The sequence below is a fragment of the Manihot esculenta genome, chromosome 16, assembly GCF_001659605.2.
Source record: "Manihot esculenta cultivar AM560-2 chromosome 16, M.esculenta_v8, whole genome shotgun sequence".
Lineage (NCBI taxonomy): Eukaryota > Viridiplantae > Streptophyta > Magnoliopsida > Malpighiales > Euphorbiaceae > Manihot > Manihot esculenta.
Genome location: NC_035176.2, coordinates 29,735,732 through 29,758,769, shown reverse-complemented (window position 1 = coordinate 29,758,769; position 23,038 = coordinate 29,735,732). Strand labels below are relative to the sequence as shown.

Below are 23,038 nucleotides of genomic sequence, written 5' to 3'. Positions count from 1 at the left end.
TTTAAAATATCTAATAAATAAAATTGTTGTAATATAAATATATAAATATATATGTAGTAAAAAATTTATTTAATATAATTATTATTTGTATAACTATTATATATTGACTATTAATCATGACATTATTTAAATAGAGCAAAAAAACTCCTTTATATAGTGTTTGGTGTAATTTTATTTTAGAAAATTATGTAAAATTTAATTAAATTTTAAATAAAATTAATTTGTAATGAATTTCCATATAATACAATTTAAAAATATATAATTCAATTAATTTCATGTGACTCAAATTTTTATTTTCTAAATTATTTTAAAAGTTAAATAAAAATGTTTTACTCTATAAAAATTTTTTATATTTAATAAATTTATAACAACTAACAAAAATATAAATCTATTAAAAATATATTAATAAATTTATAACAATTAACAAAAATATAAATTCATTAAAAATATATTAATAAATTTAAAATAATTTTTCATGACTTAGAGATTTACCTAATAAAATAAACAGTTTTATTAGTAAAAATAAATAAATTTAAATATTATAAAATTAAAAATAAAAAATATATTATATAATTATTATATATGTAGATAAATAGAAAACTAGTTTTATAATTTTCAATTTTATGACTAATAAAATATGAGATAAATTATCGAGATAAAGTTATTTGAGAAACACATTTTAATCAAAATATATTATTATGTAAATTTTGTGCAAATGATTTTAAATTTCATTAATTTTAATAAAAATTGATTTTAATTAATCAATTCTATAAAATTAAATTTTAATTTTTATTCGAATCAACACACAAAATATAAATTTTAATTAAATTTTAAAAAATTTAAAAATTAAAATTGAAACAAATATAGCATTAACTATGGCGATTCTTATGATTGTACTCCAACTTGCCATATTCTTTCTTTTATTATTTTTTATTTATATATAATTTAAAGAAAAAAAAAGAAATGGACAACAAATTAACAATTGAATACTAATGAAAAAAAAATATTATTAATAGAAATATAAACGTCAGGTCAGATAACATACAACCAAGGGATAATAGCCAATCCATAGCCTATAGCCCAACAGCACGTCCACCGCCAAATGAAACGGCCACCGACGACTGTGAAAAAAGAATCACCATCATCGGACACCACCGATCACGGGACCACCAACAAACCTGCAACACCCGGGAAGAAGACCAACTGCTAGCTTGTGCATGTAAAGAAAAACCAACAAAATCGCAAAACACCAAAGAAACCGTTGTTATCCACAACCACAACCAGTCCCTGCAACCCAGAAAAATAGAAGGCCATCATCATAAACGTCGATCCTTGTATCCATGTTAAAAATCTGAGATTGAAAATGTCCAATCCTAAACAATCCATTTTGAGACCTTGAATTCAAGTTGCTAAAATGAGTTTTTGTGGGGTCCTTCATGCTTTTCACTGTAATTGCATAACTTTTCTACGCCCATATTCAACTGGGACTCAAAAACTGGGTCAAATTAATACCATTTGGATTCAGAATAATGAACAATAATTCTGCATCCATGTAATAATTTTTATTTATTTATTTTAATTATTTTAAAATTATTATTTATTTTTTTATATTATAATAAAATATAAATTAATTATTATAATTCTATTTAATTTTATTTTTAAAACATTTTTTCATTAATTATTATTTAAAATATCTTTTAATATTTAATAAAATTTAATATATTTAAAATAAATATAATAAAAAAATTTCTCCTTTGTAAAATGAATAAAAATTATAAAACAAAAGAAAATAATAAAAATAATAATTAGAGATAAAACATAGTTATGAGAATAAATTATTTTTATTTATTCTTTATTGAATTATATTTATATTTATTTAACATTTGATTAATTATTTTAATTTTAGGTTTATTATTTTTAAATAAATAGTTTGCTATCATTTTACCATATTATGTAACATTTTTCATTTTATTGTGATAAATATAAATACAATTTTTTTTTTTCTCAAAATTCTTTCTTCCACTTTGGTTCCCTAGATTTTCTTTTCTCCCCCTTCCAAAAAAGAGGCCAACAAAACAAGGTTAAAGAGGGGCTAATTGTTAACCACTTTAATCTCAATCCATACAGGCCCTAGTTATTGTAAACACTAAATTCATAAGCCCCACGTACTTAACAAGGATTTTTCTTTAATTAAAGTTTAAATGAACAAACAAGAAGCAGAAGCATTTGATATTGTAGCCTGCAAGGCTTTAACGGATTATAGTGATCTATTGGGAAGGTGGATTTCATGAGAAAAGAATATTATACTACAATTACAGCACAAATACATCAACAGAGGACCATAACCAAAAAATCAAATGAAAATTCTGCAGTTCAGGACCAACATACACCAATTCAATGGATGTATCCCAACAACAAACAGTTGTGAGTAGAACCAACTGCAATATCCAAAACTAAAATCAAATGAGTGCAAACCATCTCACCCGAACTTGACTCATCAAAGGATGTACCATTGAGAAAATCATCTCTTCAGCAAAATGGCTTGTGCTAATTATGTTTCCAGATTGTACTCTGCATAACAAAATCATATTTGGATTAACGTTTGGTAGTCACCCACTTCTTTTAAATAAGTACATAATCCATTAGGCAGTTTGGTACTTGATTTTAAGCTTAATTACGAAAACCTTGCGCATTGAGCATGTTGAATTTAATGCATACTGGGTTGCAAATACCAATGCAGTGGGCATGATAAATAGGTCAGCCTAGGGGAATTTACTATTTTATTAACTTACTTAATTCTCCTCTATATGGACTATTTGACACTTGGGTTTGAAAGAAAACTATCACCTTAAGTATAAAGAAAACGTCCAATAAAATGGATAATAAAACTACAAATCCACTAACCTTAATCAATTGGTCCTAATGATTAAGAGTGTTGCTCCTCGATTAAAATTTGAACTCTCTGCAATATAACACCAGAAACCAGTCAATAACAAGTATCAACACAATATTCAAAAAAATCATCAGAGAATGGCATTCTGCTTTACCTTCACAGAATTTTCAACGTCCTCTAGTTTCTGTAGTAGCATCAGGCTCCCTGAATGAGGAGGCAAATTATGCTTGAGAGATTTTAATGGAGACATCTGCAACAACATGAGGAAGAAGAAATTACACCCAAAAATTTACAGATTGGAGAGCCTGACATTGAATAAAGTTCATGTCCATAATGATAGGTTGCCTATTTTTGCATGCACAAGTTCTTTTTAACTCATGCTAGAATGGCATGGTGATGTTACAACTTCCCAATATCAATTCTGGAAGGTGAGAGAAGAGGCTAGTCAAAAGTAACCTGCCATACCAAAGATGATGATGAGTGACCTATCCTCAAAATGTCTTCAATTGTGTGTTTAGACCCAAGCTCACTTCTCATGTTGGATAGCCGTGTCAAGACAGCCTGTGAAGGACATATGGAACAAACATGGTCAAATCCTCCTTTTCAAGTAATTTACAGCAACTAGTATCTGACAGACAGTACCTTCTTGAAAGCATTTGGATTTCCAATTCCTTGAATTTGAACATCATCACTTGGCGACCTTCTCACACCAGCATTCTCAATTCTCAAAGAGTAGACACCAAAAAGAGACTGCAAATATCCTGATAACAATTGCATAGACTTATTAAACTTTAAGAAGATTGAAACAATCGCCAAACCAAGAAATAAGCCCTTTATCGTAAAAAAAGGAAGCAACATCTCAAAGAAATGCTGGAAGTAACACTTTGAGTAAAAAGATTAGTGATAGAATAAAGAAAATATGAAATATGAAGAGTGAAACACAAAAGCTTGGCAATCCCTCGACTTCTGAAGCATTAATTCCCATTCACAGCGGAGGTGACACACATATAAAACTAACCAAAATAATTAAAGAAAAGCACGTCTTCAAGTTATCAAGAATTCTATGAGGTTTTGAATGGTGATTATGTTTAGATGGATTTAGATTTCATTTTCACAATGCATATTGCATAGAAGAGAACCTGCTTACTGTTCAACCAATATGTGGCGAACTGTGCCCAATTGGAATATTAGATGCCCCCCATTAGAAAACCTAGTCCATTGTACTGAATATTGTGATGGGTGGAAAATAAGCCATTACAACATCCTAGTCCAATAAATAAATAATCAAAGAAGAACACAGATTAATCAGAGATCCAAAATTCAATGCAAGGTTGACAAGGTGTGCTAAAATATACCTTGCTCAATTATGACGTCTGCAACTGAAGATAATAAAACATGCTTCTCTCTCTTTAACACCCCAAAACATGGAAATGATACTGGTTTTGTAACCTGGACTAAAGAACCAAAGCATCAATTAATGCAGTCATGGATGCATAACTTTGTGCGATTGACAGAGAAAATAATTGTAATTAGACTGCACCACATGCACCCATAAAAAATATCCTCTCCATTCAGGAAAAACAATGAACCCATTGGATTTTCAATCAACATAAATCGCTAAGCAATGAAATTCACCAAGAAAAAGAAGAAACTCTAATTTACTTCATATACAATGGCATGAGGAGTGAGATAGAGCTTTCTGGACCGTATATCTTTCCGCAAGATATATCTCCGAACGGGCAAATACAGAAGCATGAATATTCCAATTCCCCAAGCCAACATTAGCATCAACGAGTACATAACCCATTGAGCAGTTTGATACTTAACAAATTTCTCTTCCATCTCTTCAAACGACGCCGCATAAAGCACCGTCTCATCGTTACATTGACTTTCGTCGCTAGCGACACCACCACGCGATTCCGTCAGTAAACCCTTTTCTAAACTATCAATCTCCACAACTTCATCTACGGTTCCCATCTGAATCCACAATTGAAATAAAAACAATTGCTTAACATGTCAACTGAAAGAAATCAAGGTGGAAAAACCATGGCTTTAGTAAAACTCACAGGTTGATCAGAAAACAGTCTTCTTTTGACGGAACTAGCCAGAGCGTCGAAAACGGAAAGGTGAGATAAGAGAATATACTAACTGCCAAAATGCGGCCGTTTTGCTGCCGGCTTTATTTTGAGATACTTGAGAGAACGAGCGCATCGAGGGCCAATGTGGAGAGCCCAAAGCCGAAAGCCCAAATTTTTTAAATATTTCAAATGTTAAAAAAAATATATATATAAAATATTTTTCCTAAGGCTCGACATTAAATCCGTGTCCAATCCAAACTGAATAGCAGCATTGTTCAAAAGTAGGGAATCCTATATCAATAATAAGAAAACTGTGGTAATCAATTTGAAAGTTTGGTTGGCAATAAAGGAGTTGGTTTTGCTGTCAAGTACAAGACAGCTTAGATGGGTTTTACGCGGTGTGAACAATGAAGCCTCCCCCCCCCCCCCCCCCGGGTCCCATGTCATTAAGTTGTCAAGCCTTTCAATTCTTGTCCACCTCTTAGACTAATTGATTTATTATAATGAATTTGACTGCATATGGGTGTATTTAATGAAAATTTATTTCATAAAATCTTATGGGATTTCGTGTTTTACTATCTAATTTGAAAAAAAAAAAGAAAAGTAGTGTTGGAGAAACAGAGCGGCCATCCAAGGGGGTGATTGCGTGAAAACTAGACAAGCGAGAAATAAGTCAAACCTACTTTTTGGCTGTTGAGTCAAAATCAAAAGCACATGCATGGAGATAGAGTAGGACCCACTTGATAGAACAGAATCCCTACGCGTTGACATGTGGACGACCTGTAAAAAGCAATGATGAGGCTTTGATGCTCCCCACGTCAGGTGAAATATATATACACTTTAGAGCATAGGATCATCCTCTGGTTGGGTTCTCTTTTGGGCCCACTAACTAAATACCAAACTATGTAGGCCCATCTTCTTTTTTAACATTGGCCCATCATTCCCGTGAGTTGGGCCCACTTCACGTCTTCATTGTCTCTCTCTCTTTTTTCTTCCCCTTCCATGTCGATGCTGACTTTACATTTGATTTTTTTTTTAAAAAAAAAAAAACAGCTTCAGAAAATTATTTTTTATTTTATTATTAAATAAAAATATGGAAATAAAAAACTGATATTTTTCCTTCAAGTCATATACAGGGACATTTGGGGATTGGAAAAAATCCACAAAGCTTGAAGCTGACCCAAATCTGCAAAAATTAAACTCATGAGTGGGAGACAAGGGTGATCTAATGTGACACAATAACTCAAACCCTAACCCACAATCTAGCAAGTGGGTGGCCCCATTGCTTTTGTTTATTTATCTGTTTTTTTTTAATAATTAAATAACTTTGATATAATTAATTAAATTAAAATATATTAATAAATGTTTTTTAAATTTAATTTTATTCTATAATTCCACCTCAAATAAATGAACATATGAGGAAAAATTATGATTTTCTTTATTAAATGTTAAGCATGATTTTGTTAATTAATTTCTTCATTAATGATGTCTCCTGCTACACGTCAGGGAAGAGTGCAATAATTGAAAATTTTCCTTTAGTAAAAAGCTGAGAATTATTATTATTTAAAAATAAAAAAATAAAAATAAAAATAAAAAAAATAAAAAAAAAAAAAAAAAAACAGTACAGTAATGATCAAGGTCACCACGTGAAAGGCAATAATGGCTTTATAGCAGTGCCAAGGAATAGAAATAAAGAAAGGCTATTTTATTTATATATTAAAATAGATAAATATTTTAATTTATTTATATTTATACATAAAAAATACAAATTACATCACACGTTTACTTATATTTATATTACTATAAATAATTTAATTAATTCAATCCACTATTATAAAATAATCATTAAATTAAATATTTATATAAAACAAATTAGAACAAATTTATATAAAAAATTGTATAATTTATTAATATTAAAATTATTTTTAATATTGTAAAATTTTAATTTTTGTCCAAATTATTTATATAAAAGGAATAAATAAAAAGTAATTAAGAAATAATCAAAATCTAAGAATTGTCGGTGAAAATATTTAATAAAGAGGGAGGAAATAGTGGGAAATAAAAGAGGGAAGCGTGGGGTGTTGGGAAAGGGGACAAACCCAATCATATAGTTAGGGTTTTATAAGTAAAGGGGACATTTTGAGGATAGGGTTTTCGTTCCTTATATTATATTACAGTCATTTATACCCGTGATTCTCGCTACTTGCTTCCTTTTTAGGGTTTCTACTTTCATTTTTACCCAATTGTTCTTCTATAAGGTACCTTGTCTTCACCAATCATATTCAATTTTCTCATTTAAAATTAAAATTAAAAAAAAAACTTGCATATTAATATTTATTTTTATATTTTGAGTAAAAATTAAATTAAAGATATAAAATTTAAAATCTAAATTTAATATAGGAGTGATATGTATTTAATTACCTTAAAAAAATTAAGGTATAATATTAATTTTTATTTAAAATTAATAATACATTAAAATTTCTATGATGTAGAGATTTAGATGGATGCAATAGAAATGGATATGTTAAATTCTTTATAGTGGAATGGAAATGGAAGTTGATTGATTGAACCCCACATTTTACAGGATTGCATTAAATTTGCATTCCAAACTATGGCCCACAATATGAGAATATTTTAGAAAAAAAAAAAAAAAAAGAAAGAATTGTGGTTGTTCTTCCTGAGTGGATAATACAAAACAACTTTTGAGAGATATAGTTGAATCACCTGGACTGTGACCTTAGTGCTTCTCCACCACCATCGACTTTTTATTAAGTTTTAAGATAAAATTACATAATTTTTTTTAATTTTTTAAATACAATTATAAATTAAATAAACACCAAATTTCTTATTATTTATATTACTATATTATTTTATTATTCAATGAGATATTTTTAATGAGGCTGTATACATGAAACATAAATTTTTCAGTAGGGCTAGTAATCCTTCCATGGCTAAGAAGGCGGAAGAGCTTGAGGTTCCATGAACAAGGTTGGTGTTAAGAGGTAACCTAGCCAGGCTGGTGGGTGGTTGGGTGAAGTAAACCAGCCATATACCTTTGTAGTAGCTACCACATTAATTAAGCAGCCACTACAATACAAAGACTCATAAAGCCATACAACCCCACCCATTTTCTAATAATTTTTTTTCCAAGTGTGGGACCATCTCCATTGGATGAATCCATCGTAGAGATATCCATGTCATGTCATACTCTTGAGATATACTTGATCATCTTATGCATCTAAAATTCCTTATAATCTCATTTTCAGTTTGATTAGAGAGTCGTGAAGCATTGTATTCAGAAGTACGTTATTCGAGGAAGAACATGCTTTTTTTCCATGGCTGGTGATTTTCTTTGATCTAAGAGAATTTTTTTGACTTTTTTCATGGCACTGAATTTTTTACAGCAATGGAGGGATTTGCTCTAATTTTACCGGCTGCATCAATATTGTATCGACTTTGACTGTCTCCTCCACCGTAGGGTTGAATTAAAATTAATATTGATATATCTTTAAACTCGCAACGAAGTTTATTAGGTTTCGGCTGTGTAGTCTGAGATGCTAATAGTAGATTTATGGCGGCTAAAACAGGCTGTTTTTGCAGTCAGATGGAGGTTAAGTATGCTGAGGTAATGGTTTTTCGAGAGGCGTTGAGCTGGATTAAAGAGTACGGATGGGATCGAGTTTTTTTCGAATCGAATACTCAAATTCTTATTGTGTCCATTAACAATGTTTCGTTAGATGATTTATCACTTTTTGGTCTTTTAGTTTAAGATTGTAAATTGCTTCTATCCAGTTATGAAGAAACAAGATGTGATTTTATTTATAGGTCTGCGAATGATGTTGCTCATATTCTAATAATATCGGCTCATTCTGAGTCAGGTCAAGGAATTTGAGTTCATATCCCTCCTTCTCATATAATTTCTTTAATCGCTTTGAATTAATGATATTTCTCTCATTTAAAAAAAAATTTTTTTGATTGAATATTATTATAATAGTGCTTAATACTTTATTTTTCAATTGGTTTTTTTTTTTAATTGCTCACTTTCTACCGGTAGAAATTCATCTCTAACTTAAAAAGTATAGATGAAATATATCTATATATCAGTTTATTCCTTTTATATTTTGATTTTAATAAAAAAATTCAATAGGAAGAGATTTTGAATAGTTATGATCGATATTTAACAATAGTCAGTGTCCATGGGAAAATGAATTTACCTGACTTCGATTTCACTGTACTCCATCGGATCTTTCTATAAATTCGAAGTTGTTTTGAGGTTCTGAATTTTAAAATTTTAATGTATTTTTCTTGTATTGGGTCTTAGAGGCCTGATTAATTTTATGTAGGGTTTAGGTTGCTTCGTATCCATCCTTATTAATGTATTTTCTTTACTTTTTTTTTTTTAAATAAATCTTATCATTAGCTTAAACTAATTAATTAAATACCTTTCCTTCTTTTTTATTATTTAAAACGACAGCAAAATTTGAGTTTATTCCTTTTCTTTTCCAACTTTGATTTTCTCTTGCATGCACTTCCGATCCCATGTGCAAATTCCAATTATAACATGGATTTTATATGACATTGCCATGTCTGGTGCCACATGCAACGGAATATTCTGGAAGCTTTAATTACATATGCACTTAATTAATTAGAGCTTTATTTATTGATAGAAATTCACACTTGATATAGTTACGCATATACAGACAAATAAAAAAAATTACTAATCAAATTGTTAAAAAAAGTAACGAAAAGTCATGATTATATTTTTATTTTTTTATAATATATATAAAAATAAAAAAAATTATTTTTATATTTATAAAAAATATGTAATCATAATATCCATTAAAAATTATCGATAATATCATTGTTAATTTTTTTTTTTATGAAAGCCAAATATGTTCCTGATAATATGTTTTTTTAATGGTAAAAAAATCATTTCAAATGCAAGAAATTGAAAAAATAATGCATAAATCAATTATTCATTTTCTATTATAACTTTAATAGTCCATTGGTTTTTGGTGCTAGATTCGTAAATGGATAATTGGGAAATTATTTAAATATTTAAATAATTTTCTTTATGTAAATGGATTTTAACAAAAACGTATTTATAAATATGTGTTGTAAATATAATGATGAGTTAGAAATTTTTTGCTTTATCTTATGGCATGTGTGTTACCAAGGATCTTGTACTTGCCAATTGCCATTAGTAATGGCGGACATTTCCAGCTTTCCATTCAATTTGAGTGCTAAGAATATAATCTAAGCTGTTTGGTTGTGAAAAAATGACAAGAAAATGCACAAACCATGCTTGCTCATGAATATTGGTTGCAAAATTTTGTGACTAAGCTTTAGTCGTGTCTTGTGTCTCGTCTTGTCTTTTGCTTTGGCTATGAGAGGTGTTGCATTTCTAGCCAAACGCTAAGGAACTCATGGTGTCTAAAATTCCATATATTGCTTGCTTCCTAGTCTATTAAAAATTTTACTATTTAAAATCCATGGATTAATGTCACTATTATTTTTTTTATGTTGAATTTCTTTTTTAAATTGATCAATTATTTCGGTGAATAGTTGATACATAACGTCAGTTGATCAGAATCAGAAAGAAAGGCGGCAAATGGTGGTGGTGACTTGTGGCAATTGAAAACCATAGAAAAAGAGAAGCAAAGAAAAGATCCGTAGTCCGTACAAGGCCCAGAAATGAAATTGGCCAATGGGCAATGGGCAACAAGAGCCACTCGATGAGATTTGATATGAAATGAAATGAAAATTTGTATTCAACAACAACAACTTAACCCTACAATCTGGTCGGAGTTGGAGGTGGTTGCCCCGACAAAAGCTGTGTCCTTCCACATGCTTCTGGAGCTTCCCCTTCCTCTCTCCCATCTCCTAAATTCCCCCCCAACTCTTCTTTCTTTTTTATTTTTTCTTCTTCTTTTTATCAGAAATTTAGCCCTAAATTTCATGATTTTATCAATATAATATAATAAGTTAATATAAAAATTATTCATTATATTTATAAAAAATAAAATAAAAAATATATTATTAGTTTTTTTTTTTTTAAATATAAATCAAGGTATATATAAGCAAACTAACCTAAAACACTAGGAATATTGATTGCATAACATGAGTGGCCTTCCTTTTTTCTCCCATCATAGGCTTGAGTGGATTTATATTTTTTTTTTCTTTTCAAAATTCTTTTTCCTTTTGCCTTTTCTCTTTTAAAGGGATGAAGAAGAGGCGAGGAATATAAGGAAAAGTTTGGCAGGTCCTACAGCCACTCAATATTAGGATCTCCCAAGCATCTCAACTGCTGCCTTAAAAAAAAATAAAAAAATAAAAGCTCCCATTACTATTATTTTATTTTTAAATAAATTATTAAATTATTAATTATTAATTATCCATGCTTAACTTTAATTGACGTGTAATGATATGTTTGAAGCCTGATGAACCACCAAGCTTGCTGCATGTGGAGATCTCCTGCTTTTGCGGCCAGTGGCTATTCTTAATTTGCAATTAAATTCTTCCTTTTTATGTACTCGCATTGAAATATTTATTATTTATTATTTATTATTTCTCATTTTTTAAAATTTGAAAAAATTATTATTATATTTTCTTCTATTTTTATCACTTAAGAAAAAAAAAGTATATATTTTGATTAACAAAAGTGTCCTTTTCTTTTCCCTCATTCTTTATTATGGGAAGAATATTTTAAAGTGGAAAATTTGGAACTTACTTATTTGTTTCAAGAAAAATACAATTTTTTAATATATTTTTTAATATTTAAATTATTAAAAAATCGAAAATATTTTTTTTATAAAAAAATTAAAATATTTTTAAAAAGTTAGTTATTCCTTAAAATTGAGAATAATATTAACACAATTGGAATTTTATGTAATAATTTTTTAACACCCGTATTTTTTTAAATATTATAATCATATAATAAAAATAAATTATTTTCTTAAAAAATAAAATTTTAAAAATATTTTCCACACATAGCCTAAATATTAGGTTTATAAATTAAAGAACTTTATATATTGAAAGCTTACCAAATAATATTCTTAGTCAATATGCATATAATTTTTACAATTTAATAACTTTTGACCAATTAATTAGATAACCTAAGATGATTTTGCATATTCCAATATCATAAACGGTGTCATTCAAAGTAAAGGTTAACTGCGATTAATCAATCTACAAAGAAAAAATACAATATGATTGGCGTCAACAGAAAGCTATTACAAATTAAAGTCAATATTGATCGGTAGATAAAACATCTCGTATTAAATACAGTAAAAATATATTAAATTACACTCGTTAACAATAACTTTTTATAAACATTTAATTTAGAGAGCGAATTTTAGTAAAATATCATATATTACAGTGTTTTAATTTTCTCTTTCATGAATGAGATAAATCTCTATAAGTGCATGTCAATTTTTTAAACTCTTTATCATATGACATTATTTTATTAATTACGCTTTATATTTTATTTTAAATATTTATTTTATCACATAAATAAATAAATTAATATATTAAAGCATTAAGCTTAGATTAATATTTATTTTTTAAAATTTTAATATTCAAAATTTATTAAAAAATTTTTTTGAGAACGAAATCCAATATAATATTTCGCAGTTTTAAAATAATTTCAGCACTATTGAATGTAATTTTATTATTAAAAAAATAGAATATTGTTTTAAATTATATATTCATGCAAATAAAATTACTTGTTAAATTTATTATAATTGTTACTTCTTTTGAGATTTATCTTCTCCTTGAGTTTTCTTATTAAGCAAACAAATTAACTTTAACTTTGATTATCGGAGAAGTTAATTTATCCCATCTAATTATTTCATGTATGAAGTATTTACACTCCACCAATATACTATTTTATAATAAAAAATTATTTTTTTAAGGTGAAAAAAAAAAACAAAAGCTGGAAAACTAGCTCAATAGAGCACAAGTTTGAATATAATAAGAAGAGAAAAATATAAAAAAATATTTTATGAGATATTAATTTTAATATAAATTAAATTATAAATTTTAAAATAAATAATAAATCATTAAATAAAACTCCACAAAATTATATAGTAATTTTTTTTATATTTTTTCTATAATAAAAACCGATGGTTAACGCTTTTTTCTTTGTATATAAAAATAAATAAAACTCCACAGCCAGAATATGAAAAGAGTCAAGTTTGGAGTGAGTATTCTGTCGATTTAATTTAAAATCGAATTAAACTAAATAAATCGAATTGATTTTAGTTAAAAATTGAATTAAATTGAACCGATTTAATTCGATTCAGTTTGATGTTTTAATTTTTAATAAATTTTTTATTTTTTATACTTTATTTTTAATATTTTAAAATTTAATTAAAATATTTTAATTTTAATATAATTTAATTTCTCTATATTATTAAAAAAAATATTATTATTAGATTGATTTAATTTTTTTAATTTTTTTTATTAAAATTGAACCGAATTAAAATAATTAAAATTTTTAAAATTAAATTAAATCAAAATAAATAAAAAATTAAATTAAAATTTTAAATTAATTCGATTATATCGATATTTTTGAATAATGAATACCGCTTACCTCTAATAAAGAATATTTTCGCATTGACCTCTCTTAGATTAGCATAAAAGGTAATTGTTTTTAAAAGAAAATCAAATGGTAAATCCATTGGAAAAAAAGAAAAAGAAAGAAAAGTAATGGACCAAAGAGCTTCTCTGCAAAATGAGAGTGAATTTGGTTGGAATCTGCGATGAATTTGTAGCGAATTTAATTACAAGTAAATAAAATTATCTTTTCAATAAAAACATTAAGTCCTGAAACATAATTTAAATTGAAATAAGTGAATTATTTTTTAAAAAATTTTTAAAAAATAAAATATCAATTAAATAAAAATAATTTTTATAATTTTTGGTTGAATTACTCCAATAAAATATGTCATTAATTAAAGAAAAAGTTACTGTTGATGTTTATATTTAAATAATTAAATTCATATAATTATATATTTTCTTTTAGAAATATTTCTGAAATAAAATAGTTTAACTCACGCTAATTATGAGTTAATTAAAGTAATTAATTCACGCTTCTTACATTTTCTCGGTTTGTTGAAAGTTTTTTTTTTTTTTTTTTTTTAAGCAGAGAAAGACAGAGAGGACTGATTGTCTCAGTCCATTGTATGTCGGCTTGTTCACGTAAATAAAAAAGCTGTCTTTGCTTTTGCTTTAGCTTCTGGCTTGGTTTCCGATTTCTCGGCGATTAATCAGTTTTCCTCCTGGCCCTTTTTGATCCCAACTGAGATGGGGAAATTTTTCCATTTGTTTAGATGAATTATAAAGTGGGAATTTGGAGCCCCTTTCGCCAAACATTCTGATTCTCTCCCTTTTTTGGGTGCTTTTGTGTGTAATCTTTCATGGAGAAGATTCATTCACTGGGATTTGGAAGAAGAGGAAACACCTGAGAAAGGAAAGTTTTTTAGTTTTCTTTGTTTAGTGGGGTAATTAAGGGCGAGTTAGTTAGTTAGTTAGGGTTTGATTTATTGGATTTTATGGGATTTTTCTTTTTTCTTTTCTAAGCATTTAAGCTGATTCTTCAAGTGAAATGCTCCTGTAATTATTGGCAATGGTTTTTGAGCTAAAGCTGGTTTGTGGTCAAAAAATTTGAAGTTTGGTCTGAGGTGTATGGTTAATATCTGTGTGGAAGAGAACAAGTGACTGATTTGCTAAAGGAACAGTTCTATTCATACTCTGCAAGAATGAAGGTTCCTCCGAATGGGTTCATGGCTAATTCTGCAGAAGGTAGGCTTCAGCTGTCTCTGTTCAAAACTTCAAATCCTATTTCTTCTTCTTTTTTTTTTTTTTTTGGGAACTTGGGAAATCCAAATCCCATTCATTTGATTTGTAAGCTCTGCAGTTTTTTATCCTCTTGCAAACTTATTATTCAGCTCATGCTTCATGAATAAATATAAACTTTTTCATATTTATTTTGGTGAAGGGCTGAGCCTGGTGGTTTATTACTGTTTATGCTCTTCTTGTGGGCAGAAGATTTAAAATAGAATTTGCCCTCTTGGTTTTTTCTTTCATTATTTTCTTGTTTCTTTAATTAGTGACTACTCGGTTTGAAAACCAAAATTTTCTGATGCTACATGGTATTCATGTTTGCATTTTAATTGATATTTCTTGTTAATTTGGTTGCGTGTCTTGTAATTTTGAGTAACCATGTTAAGTTCTGAATAATCTTGATTTGGGAAATAATAGTAATATGTTCATTGTTGAAATTCTATTAGATGTGCAGATTATGTTTTGTATGTAGAGTGAGATTTTTTCTGAATGAACTACAAATTTAAGAACTGGATAATGGATCAATTTTTTCTTTAATGGCTGAGTTTAACAACCTTTCTAATCTCTTTTAATCTTTTTTTCCATGAATTTCTCATGCACTACAATTTTCAATCTCTTTTAATCTTTTTTTCCATGAATTCTTCATGCACTACAATTTTCAATCTTTTGAATCTTAAAATCAACTTTAAGTTCCAAAGTTTTATCTCTGTACTTGTCATAGGTAAATCTAAATGGCGGGTGGTTGCCAGCCTAGTGAAAAATTTCCTCGACGACTAACTTTATCTTATATTTTTATAAAAAGTAGACATACAAATGATGTAGCCGCAAATATGCTAGTAATATTTATTCCCTTTTGGCGTTACCATAGAAAAAATCTGTCTTTTTAGTGTTTTCATTATAACTAGTTATGGCTCTCTTATGACCAGTCATGCGGTTTGCTGCGCCAGAAATAACTTCTGTTTAGTTTTTCTGGCAGTTAGTATTGGCTTTTTCAGGAGTAGTTTTTTTTCTCTTTGAATAACATGATAGAACTTTAGATCTGTTGAGGATCAAAAGGTTGAATTTTTTTAAAAATATTTTCTAAAATGTGTCTGAATGACCTTTTCCTTATATTTTGTAATTCATAAGACTGAATTGATTTTCAAAGAATGATATTTTTAAAAAAAAAATTATCTGATTAATTATGGATTCCTTTTTTAGTATACGTGATGATATTCTAAGTTGGTTTAAAAACAGGAGAAAGGAAAACTATTAATTCGGAGCTATGGCACGCTTGTGCGGGGCCATTGGTCTCTCTGCCTCCAGTTGGAAGTCTTGTAGTGTATTTCCCTCAAGGCCACAGTGAGCAAGTATGTTGCTTTTGTCAAATCTAGCTGAGTTAATATTCTGGATTTTTGGTTTCTAATGGAAATTTCTGTGCCAATATAACTTTCAGGTTGCAGCGTCAATGCAAAAAGAGATGGACTTCATACCGAGCTATCCCAACCTTCCTTCCAAATTGATTTGCATGCTTCACAACGTCACATTGCACGTATGAAATCTTCATTTCTTTGAACAGCTCTATTTAATAACTGAATCATTTAAGGAAAATGTTGTCTTTGAATAAATTTGATATATGCTATGCATGACTCCTGACTTGGCTTGTGCCTCCCATTTGTATAATTAGACATTGGCAAATTGGTGCAGCACTTTTGCTTCTCTATGGATGCCTAACTTTATTTTACTTCAGCTTACTTGAGAAGGTTCAATATGGCACAAATATATTGGCTAGTTATGGGATAGGGGCAACAATATAATTTTCAATCGTTGACCAGTCAGGAAGTGAACAAAGTGAAATAAATAAGGGAGCAAAAACCATTATTCTTTTCCACAGCTATATTTTTACTGATTTATGTATGTATGATCAGGCTGATGCAGAAACTGATGAGGTCTATGCTCAGATGACCCTTCAACCTGTAAACAAAGTAGGTCAGCTATTCAGTCTTGATATTAATAAATGACTTGACTGTTTCCTTTGTATTGCAATATGTGGAAGATTGCTTATAACATCTGTGCTGCAGTATGACAAGGAAGCATTACTGGCATCTGATATGGGCCTCAAGCAAAACAGGCAACCTACTGAATTCTTCTGTAAAACTCTTACGGCTAGTGACACAAGCACACATGGCGGATTCTCCGTCCCTCGGCGAGCAGCTGAGAAGATTTTCCCACCACTGGTGCATAAATAATTTAAAAATCTGCTTCTAGTTTTAGAATCTTATGGATCTGAATTGTTCATTACTTTCCTAACACTTGCAATGATTATATATTATAGGACTATTCAATGCAACCACCTGCTCAGGAGTTGGTAGCCAGAGATTTACATGAAAATGCATGGACATTTAGACATATTTATCGCGGTATTGGCCCCTTCTACACATATATGATATATCCTCATTTGCCTGATTCATCATATTTCACTATTTGAATAATGTTTTCAGATGAATATTTGAAATTGGAAATGAAAATACCTGGCTTTTTAAAAATTGTGCTAGATGAATATAATCATCTCTTTTGGTTTCTTTCTCCTTGTTAAATTTGGGCCAGGCCTAACTCACCCCAAAAGCTAGCTCAAGAGGGAGGAGTGCCTATAGCCCATATAAGGGGCACATTACCCCTTTCCATAACCGATGTGGGATTCAACACACCCCCTCACGCCCATAATTTTTACTGGTGCGTGGCACATTTATGGGGCGCCCAACATCGGATGGGGAGGCTCTGATACCATGTTAAATTTGGGTCAGGTCTAACTCACCTCAAAAGCTAGCTCAAGAAGGAGGAGTGCCTATAGCCCATATAAGGGGCACATTACCCCTTTCCACAACCGATGTGGGATTCAACACTCCTAATGTGGCTTTCATATGTGAAGTTTTAAATCTTAATTTCCATAAGATATTGACGTTTTTGTTCTCATTTCTGCAAAACTAGAATGAATTTTGATCTGCTTATTCTTTATTTAACTTTATAGCTGATATTCTATGGCTTTGACCAGCATGAAATGAATGGCAGAACTCTACATTAAACTGCTTATCTTTTTTATTATTTTTCAAGTTCTTGAGTGGCAGAACAGTACATTAAACTGTAATTTCCTTAATCACAGGCCAGCCAAAAAGACATCTGCTCACTACAGGTTGGAGTGTCTTTGTTAGCACAAAAAGACTGTTTGCTGGTGATTCTGTTCTATTCATAAGGTATAAGATATGGATTTGATAAGAAGATATTCTGCTAGATTGTTATCATATTTAGCTGAAAGTAATCCGATTTGATGTAGAGATGAGAAGTCACAGCTTCTCTTGGGGATAAGGCGTGCTAATAGACAGCAGCCAGCACTTTCTTCGTCTGTCATATCCAGTGACAGTATGCATATTGGAATTCTTGCTGCTGCAGCTCATGCTGCAGCTAATAACAGCCCATTTACTGTATTTTACAATCCAAGGTACTGATATAATTGCAGCTGATTTATCTTAATTTATCTTTTCAATAGATGATATTAACTTATGAAGGACATGGCTGACAAAATACTCTTGCTTTAAATAGAGCAAGCCCTTCTGAGTTTGTGATACCCTTCTCCAAGTATAACAAAGCAATGTATACTCAAGTTTCACTTGGCATGAGATTCAGAATGATGTTTGAGACTGAGGAGTCAGGTGTACGTAGATACATGGGCACAATCACCGGCATCAGTGATATGGATCCAGTGAGATGGAAAGGTTCACAGTGGCGCAATCTTCAGGTATTATTATCTTCTTGTTGATCTTAGATAATTTTCAGATATTTTAGAACAGTAAATTATATGTGGGCATGCTTGACTTTGAGGTTCTTGTATTCAAACTATGTGCATATAATTTATTTTCATACTTGCATTGTCAATCTTGCAAGTATCATGAGCCCATTAATTGTATTTTTCTGTTGTATGGTCCAAAGATATGAATCCCTGTATCTAAATTTAAAGATTTTCCTTTAGATTTCACTTGGCTGTACTGCCTGAACTCATCTAAGTGGATTTTTCTCCTTTTGCATCGAGATAATCCTCTCACTTGATATTTATTCAAATCAAATACCAATTGGACATTGACTTGTGCTCTAGACTAAGCCAATCACTATTTTTAATAGGTTGGATGGGACGAATCAACTGCTGGTGAACGGCCAAGCCGAGTTTCAGTTTGGGAGATTGAGCCAGTAGTAACTCCTTTCTACATTTGCCCACCTCCATTTTTCAGACCCAAGTTTCCTAAACAGCCAGGGATGCCAGGTACATCAAGTTCATCTGATTATCTTATTCTTATAATCAGCACAACGTGTTATTAGCTCGAAGATTTCTCTGGTATATTTTTATGAGAACTTAGATATCCTATTATGATCATATGAATGCATAAGAAGGTCACTGTAATATCTTGATTGGCAATTGAGCAATTTTGCTTGAATGGAAAGCCAACTTTTAAATGCTAATCTGTTACTGAATCAAAACATTTTATGTAGCTGATGTCAAAAAATCTCATGCATAATCGATCCACTAGTTGATCTGTTACTCTCCTTTTCAATAATTCCTAATTCAGTAAAATCTGTTTGCATGACATCCTTTCACATCTTCCTCATAACTTATCCCTTGTAGTGCTTTTGCAGATGATGAGTCCGACACTGAGAATGCTTTTAAAAGAGCCATGCCCTGGCTTGGAGATGAGTTTGGCATGAAAGATACCCCAAGCTCAATTTTCCCTGGTTTGAGTTTAGTTCAGTGGATGAGCATGCAACAAAATAATCAATTGTCAGCTGCTCAAGCCGGATTCTTCCCACCCATGCTTCCTTCCACTGCCTTGCATAATAACTTCAGCGTTGATGATCCCTCAAAGTTACTGAATTTTCAAGCACCTGGCTTGTCCGTACCAAGTCTCCAGTTTAACAAAGCAAATCCACAAAACCAAGTCAGCCAGCTGCCGCAGCAATCAGCATGGACTCAACAGCAGCAGCTGCAGCAATTATTGCAGACCAATATCACCCAACAGCAGCCATCTCTCCCTCAACAAGAACAGCAGCAGTCTCATCCCCAGCAGCAACAGCAGAGGCAGCAGCCACAACCACAACCACAACAGCAACAACAATTGAGCCAACAGCAGCAGCCACAGCCGCAGCCTCCACAATTACAAGTGCAGCAGCAGCAGCAGATGTTTCAACCTCCTGTAAATAATGGTGTTGTTACTCCTAACCAAATTTCAAATCAGAATTCGCAGCAACAAATTGTATACTCTCAGCTTCAGCAGCAGCAGCAGCTATTGGCAAGCACTAGCCAATCCCAAAACATCTCTGGTGCTAATAAGAGTCCATATCAGCTGACCTCTTTGCCACAAGATACTTCATTCCAGCAACAAATGGAGCAGCAGTCTAACCTCTTACAGAGACACCAGCAGCAGACACAATTGCAACAGTCCCCACTGCAGTTATTGCAACAAAACCTGGCACAGATAACACAGCAGCAATCACAGCCGCAGCCACAAGTGCAACAACTATCACATCCTGGTCTCTCTGAGCAACAGCTTCACTTGCAGTTGCTGCAGAAATTGCAGCAGCAGCAGCAGCAGCAATTGCTTTCCCCTACAAGCTCATCTTTGCAGCCTCAGTTGCTACAGCAACAGCAGACCCATCAACAAAACCAGCAGTTCCAGCAGTCACCTCTTTCACAGAGCCAGCAGCAACCACTCGGTAACAATAGCTTCTCAACAGCAGCACTCATGCAATCACAATCTTTTCCTGTCAGTCAGTCCCATGGCCTGCAAAAGTCACCTACAACAATTAGAGCTCATTCCACCCTTACAGATGGAGATGCTCCATCTTGTTCAACCTCACCCTCCACTAATAACTGCCAAATATCTCCATCAAATTTCCTGAATAGAAACCAACAAACAGCGGCGATATTGATGGGAGACCCAGTAGCTGAGCCTGCTAATACTCTGGTTCAGGAGCTCAATAGCAAGTCCGATATTCGAATTAAACACGAGTTTCCTAGTTCAAAAGGAACAGACCAGCTAAAATACAAAGGTACAATGGCTGATCAATTGGAAGCCTCCTCTTCTGGAACATCATATTGCCTGGATGCTGGCAACATTCAGCCAAATTTCTCACTCCCCACCTTTGGTTTGGATGGTGATGTTCAATCACATCCTCGAAACAGTCTTCCTTTTGCAACTAATATCGATAGCTTGGCACCTGACACTTTGTTATCAAGGGGATATGACTCTCAGAAAGATCTTCAAAACTTGCTAACTAATTATGGTGGGACTCCAAGGGATATTGAGACAGAGTTGTCAACTGCTGCGCTTAGCTCCCAATCATTTGGGGTGCCAAACATACCCTTCAAGCCTGGATGTTCTAATGATGTTCCAATCAATGATTCTGGGGTTTTGAATGGTGGATTGTGGGCCAGTCAGACCCAACGCATGCGAACATATACAAAGGTTTGTCATGTCACTCTCTCTCCCTCTCTTAAAAGCTGTTAACTGTTCTAGAATCAAGGTGGAAGAAATAAAAGAACAGCTTCACTTGCCTAACAAGGAGTACCCAAAATGCTGGGAGACTTCTTGCAGGCTTTGTGGGAGATCCATACTCATGAGTTTCTCACCACATGTAACCAAGAAGTTTAAGAAATTAGGTCCACAGGTCCTTCCCACTTATGTCTCTAACTTGGTATACCTTTTCTCCATTGTGGGACTTTTAACACACACACTTGTAATGATTTTAGATGGTGTATTATTAGATGTTTGATTGTGGTAATCAACTAACAATTCATTGCAATATGGTGAAGACAGCTTTAATCCAAATTGTCTAATGTTTAAGTAATGTTATTGCTGTTTTATTTGTAACATGATCTCTTCAACAATTTGTTTTTCTAAGTACAGAAATAGTTTATTTGTATGTTACTTGATGAAATTTTGAATGTCTGACACTCGGTCAAATTCGTGAAGGTTCAAAAGCGTGGCTCTGTAGGAAGATCTATTGATGTAACCCGTTATAAAGGTTATGATGAACTTAGACATGATCTAGCTCGCATGTTTGGTATTGAAGGGCAACTAGAAGATCCACAAAGTTCTGACTGGAAATTAGTTTATGTGGACCATGAGAATGACATACTACTTGTCGGAGATGACCCTTGGGAGTAAGTCAAGAACCTCAAACTTGCAGATTGGTTTTCTTCACTTCTGATCTGTTTGGGCTCAACTTATTGTTTTCTAATTATTTGCAGGGAGTTTGTAAGCTGTGTTCAGAGCATAAAGATACTGTCATCTGTGGAAGTGCAGCAAATGAGCTTAGATGGAGATCTTGGTAGCGTACCGGTTCCCAAGCAAGCATGCAGTGGGACTAACAGTGGAAATGCATGGAGAGGGCACTATGATGATAACTCAGCTGCCTCATTTAATAGATAAGAGTTGTAGATTGAGACTAGGATCTATTAACGGACTTTTCGCCACATTTCTCGTCCCCAGGAGTGGCAGTTACGACTGTCATGTCACGGATCAACTCGTAAGGGAAAATGGATCATGTTTCCTTAAGGTGGTCCGGTAACGAAGGGAAACATGGTTATGTGGGGATGACATTGTGGTCTCTAATCCATCTATGCTGCTGGTTTCGGAGGTTGAGCCGCTTCTGAAATAGGTGCTACATGAGAAGGGGGCGGCTTTGATATTACCCATTTCACTGAATGTTAGCATATCATCTTTGCTTGCAACTTTTTGGATTTTCCAATGATAGATGGAAGGAATTTGGTGACATACACGAGGAAGTAGGATTCTGAAGTGAAGTGGAAAGCGAGGACAAAAAGGATTAGATGTATAATATGTTCTGAAGTTCAGACTGACAAGCAATTCCTTGTAAATGATGGAGAGCAATTTCTCGATCGCTGATTCAGTTGGGTTCATTTTGTTGACGATATTTTCAACTGCTTAATGCTAATTAATGATAATGATAATGATGTCTGGTTTATTACAACCTAAACAGCTTGGCGGAAAGTTGATACCTGTTACAATGATCAGTAAATGTAGGGAATTGAAGCAGCGGTAATGGCAGAGTTCCAAAGTACAAATGACCAACGGGTTAGCGGCTTCTTGAATTTGGCTTATTGAACTAAATAATAATAATGAAGATAATTATGATAATAGGATAAAAAGAGTTGCGAGTTGATTAAGTCTTCTTC

At 31.6% G+C, this 23,038-nt stretch overlaps 2 protein-coding genes across 5 annotated transcripts; one reads left to right on the top strand and one right to left on the bottom strand.

Moving 5' to 3' along the window:
* Nucleotides 1-975: 975 nt before the first annotated feature.
* LOC110603016 lies at nucleotides 976-5,226 on the bottom strand. Of its 3 annotated transcripts, XR_002486074.2 has the most exons (9): nucleotides 4,960-5,226; nucleotides 4,556-4,870; nucleotides 4,249-4,342; nucleotides 3,536-3,654; nucleotides 3,350-3,454; nucleotides 3,048-3,143; nucleotides 2,905-2,962; nucleotides 2,484-2,571; nucleotides 976-1,287 (listed from the first exon to the last, which is right to left on the bottom strand). XR_002486074.2 is itself a non-coding variant. In XM_021740655.2 (8 exons), exons 2-7 carry the CDS (start codon nucleotides 4,868-4,870, stop codon nucleotides 2,927-2,929), a joined length of 765 nt encoding a protein of 254 aa, XP_021596347.1. In that variant the 5' UTR covers nucleotides 4,960-5,226; the 3' UTR covers nucleotides 2,203-2,571; nucleotides 2,905-2,926. The 3 variants fall into 3 exon arrangements, 2 of the variants coding, with proteins under 2 accessions (XP_021596347.1, XP_021596348.1); XM_021740655.2 differs by lacking the exon at nucleotides 976-1,287 and having other exon boundaries at nucleotides 2,203-2,571; XM_021740656.2 differs by lacking the exon at nucleotides 976-1,287 and having other exon boundaries at nucleotides 2,203-2,571; nucleotides 3,359-3,454; nucleotides 4,960-5,217.
* Nucleotides 5,227-14,131: 8,905 nt separating this feature from the next.
* LOC110603073 (auxin response factor 19) lies at nucleotides 14,132-22,833 on the top strand. Of its 2 annotated transcripts, XM_021740742.2 has the most exons (13): nucleotides 14,132-14,775; nucleotides 16,054-16,166; nucleotides 16,253-16,348; nucleotides 16,725-16,781; nucleotides 16,878-17,033; nucleotides 17,132-17,216; nucleotides 17,957-18,047; nucleotides 18,128-18,292; nucleotides 18,394-18,589; nucleotides 18,970-19,108; nucleotides 19,480-21,305; nucleotides 21,813-22,003; nucleotides 22,091-22,833. In XM_021740742.2, exons 1-13 carry the CDS (start codon nucleotides 14,733-14,735, stop codon nucleotides 22,269-22,271), a joined length of 3,339 nt encoding a protein of 1,112 aa, XP_021596434.1. In that variant the 5' UTR covers nucleotides 14,132-14,732; the 3' UTR covers nucleotides 22,272-22,833. The 2 variants fall into 2 exon arrangements, with proteins under 2 accessions (XP_021596434.1, XP_021596435.1); XM_021740743.2 differs by lacking the exon at nucleotides 14,132-14,775 and having other exon boundaries at nucleotides 16,048-16,166; nucleotides 16,725-16,785.
* Nucleotides 22,834-23,038: the final 205 nt, after the last annotated feature.

Coding starts and splice junctions, on each gene's coding strand:
- LOC110603073 (XM_021740742.2), top strand. CDS start 14,733: ATGAAGGTTCCTCCGAATGGGTTCATGGCTAATTCTGCAGAAG. Junction 18,293..18,393: donor ACTGTATTTTACAATCCAAG/GTACTGATATAA, acceptor TGCTTTAAATAG/AGCAAGCCCTTCTGAGTTTG. Junction 19,109..19,479: donor TAAACAGCCAGGGATGCCAG/GTACATCAAGTT, acceptor GTGCTTTTGCAG/ATGATGAGTCCGACACTGAG.
- LOC110603016 (XM_021740655.2), bottom strand. CDS start 4,870: ATGGGAACCGTAGATGAAGTTGTGGAGATTGATAGTTTAGAAAAGGGT. Junction 3,655..4,248: donor AGACGTCATAATTGAGCAAG/GTATATTTTAGC, acceptor AATTGTTATCAG/GATATTTGCAGTCTCTTTTT. Junction 2,963..3,047: donor ACGTTGAAAATTCTGTGAAG/GTAAAGCAGAAT, acceptor GTTATATTGCAG/AGAGTTCAAATTTTAATCGA.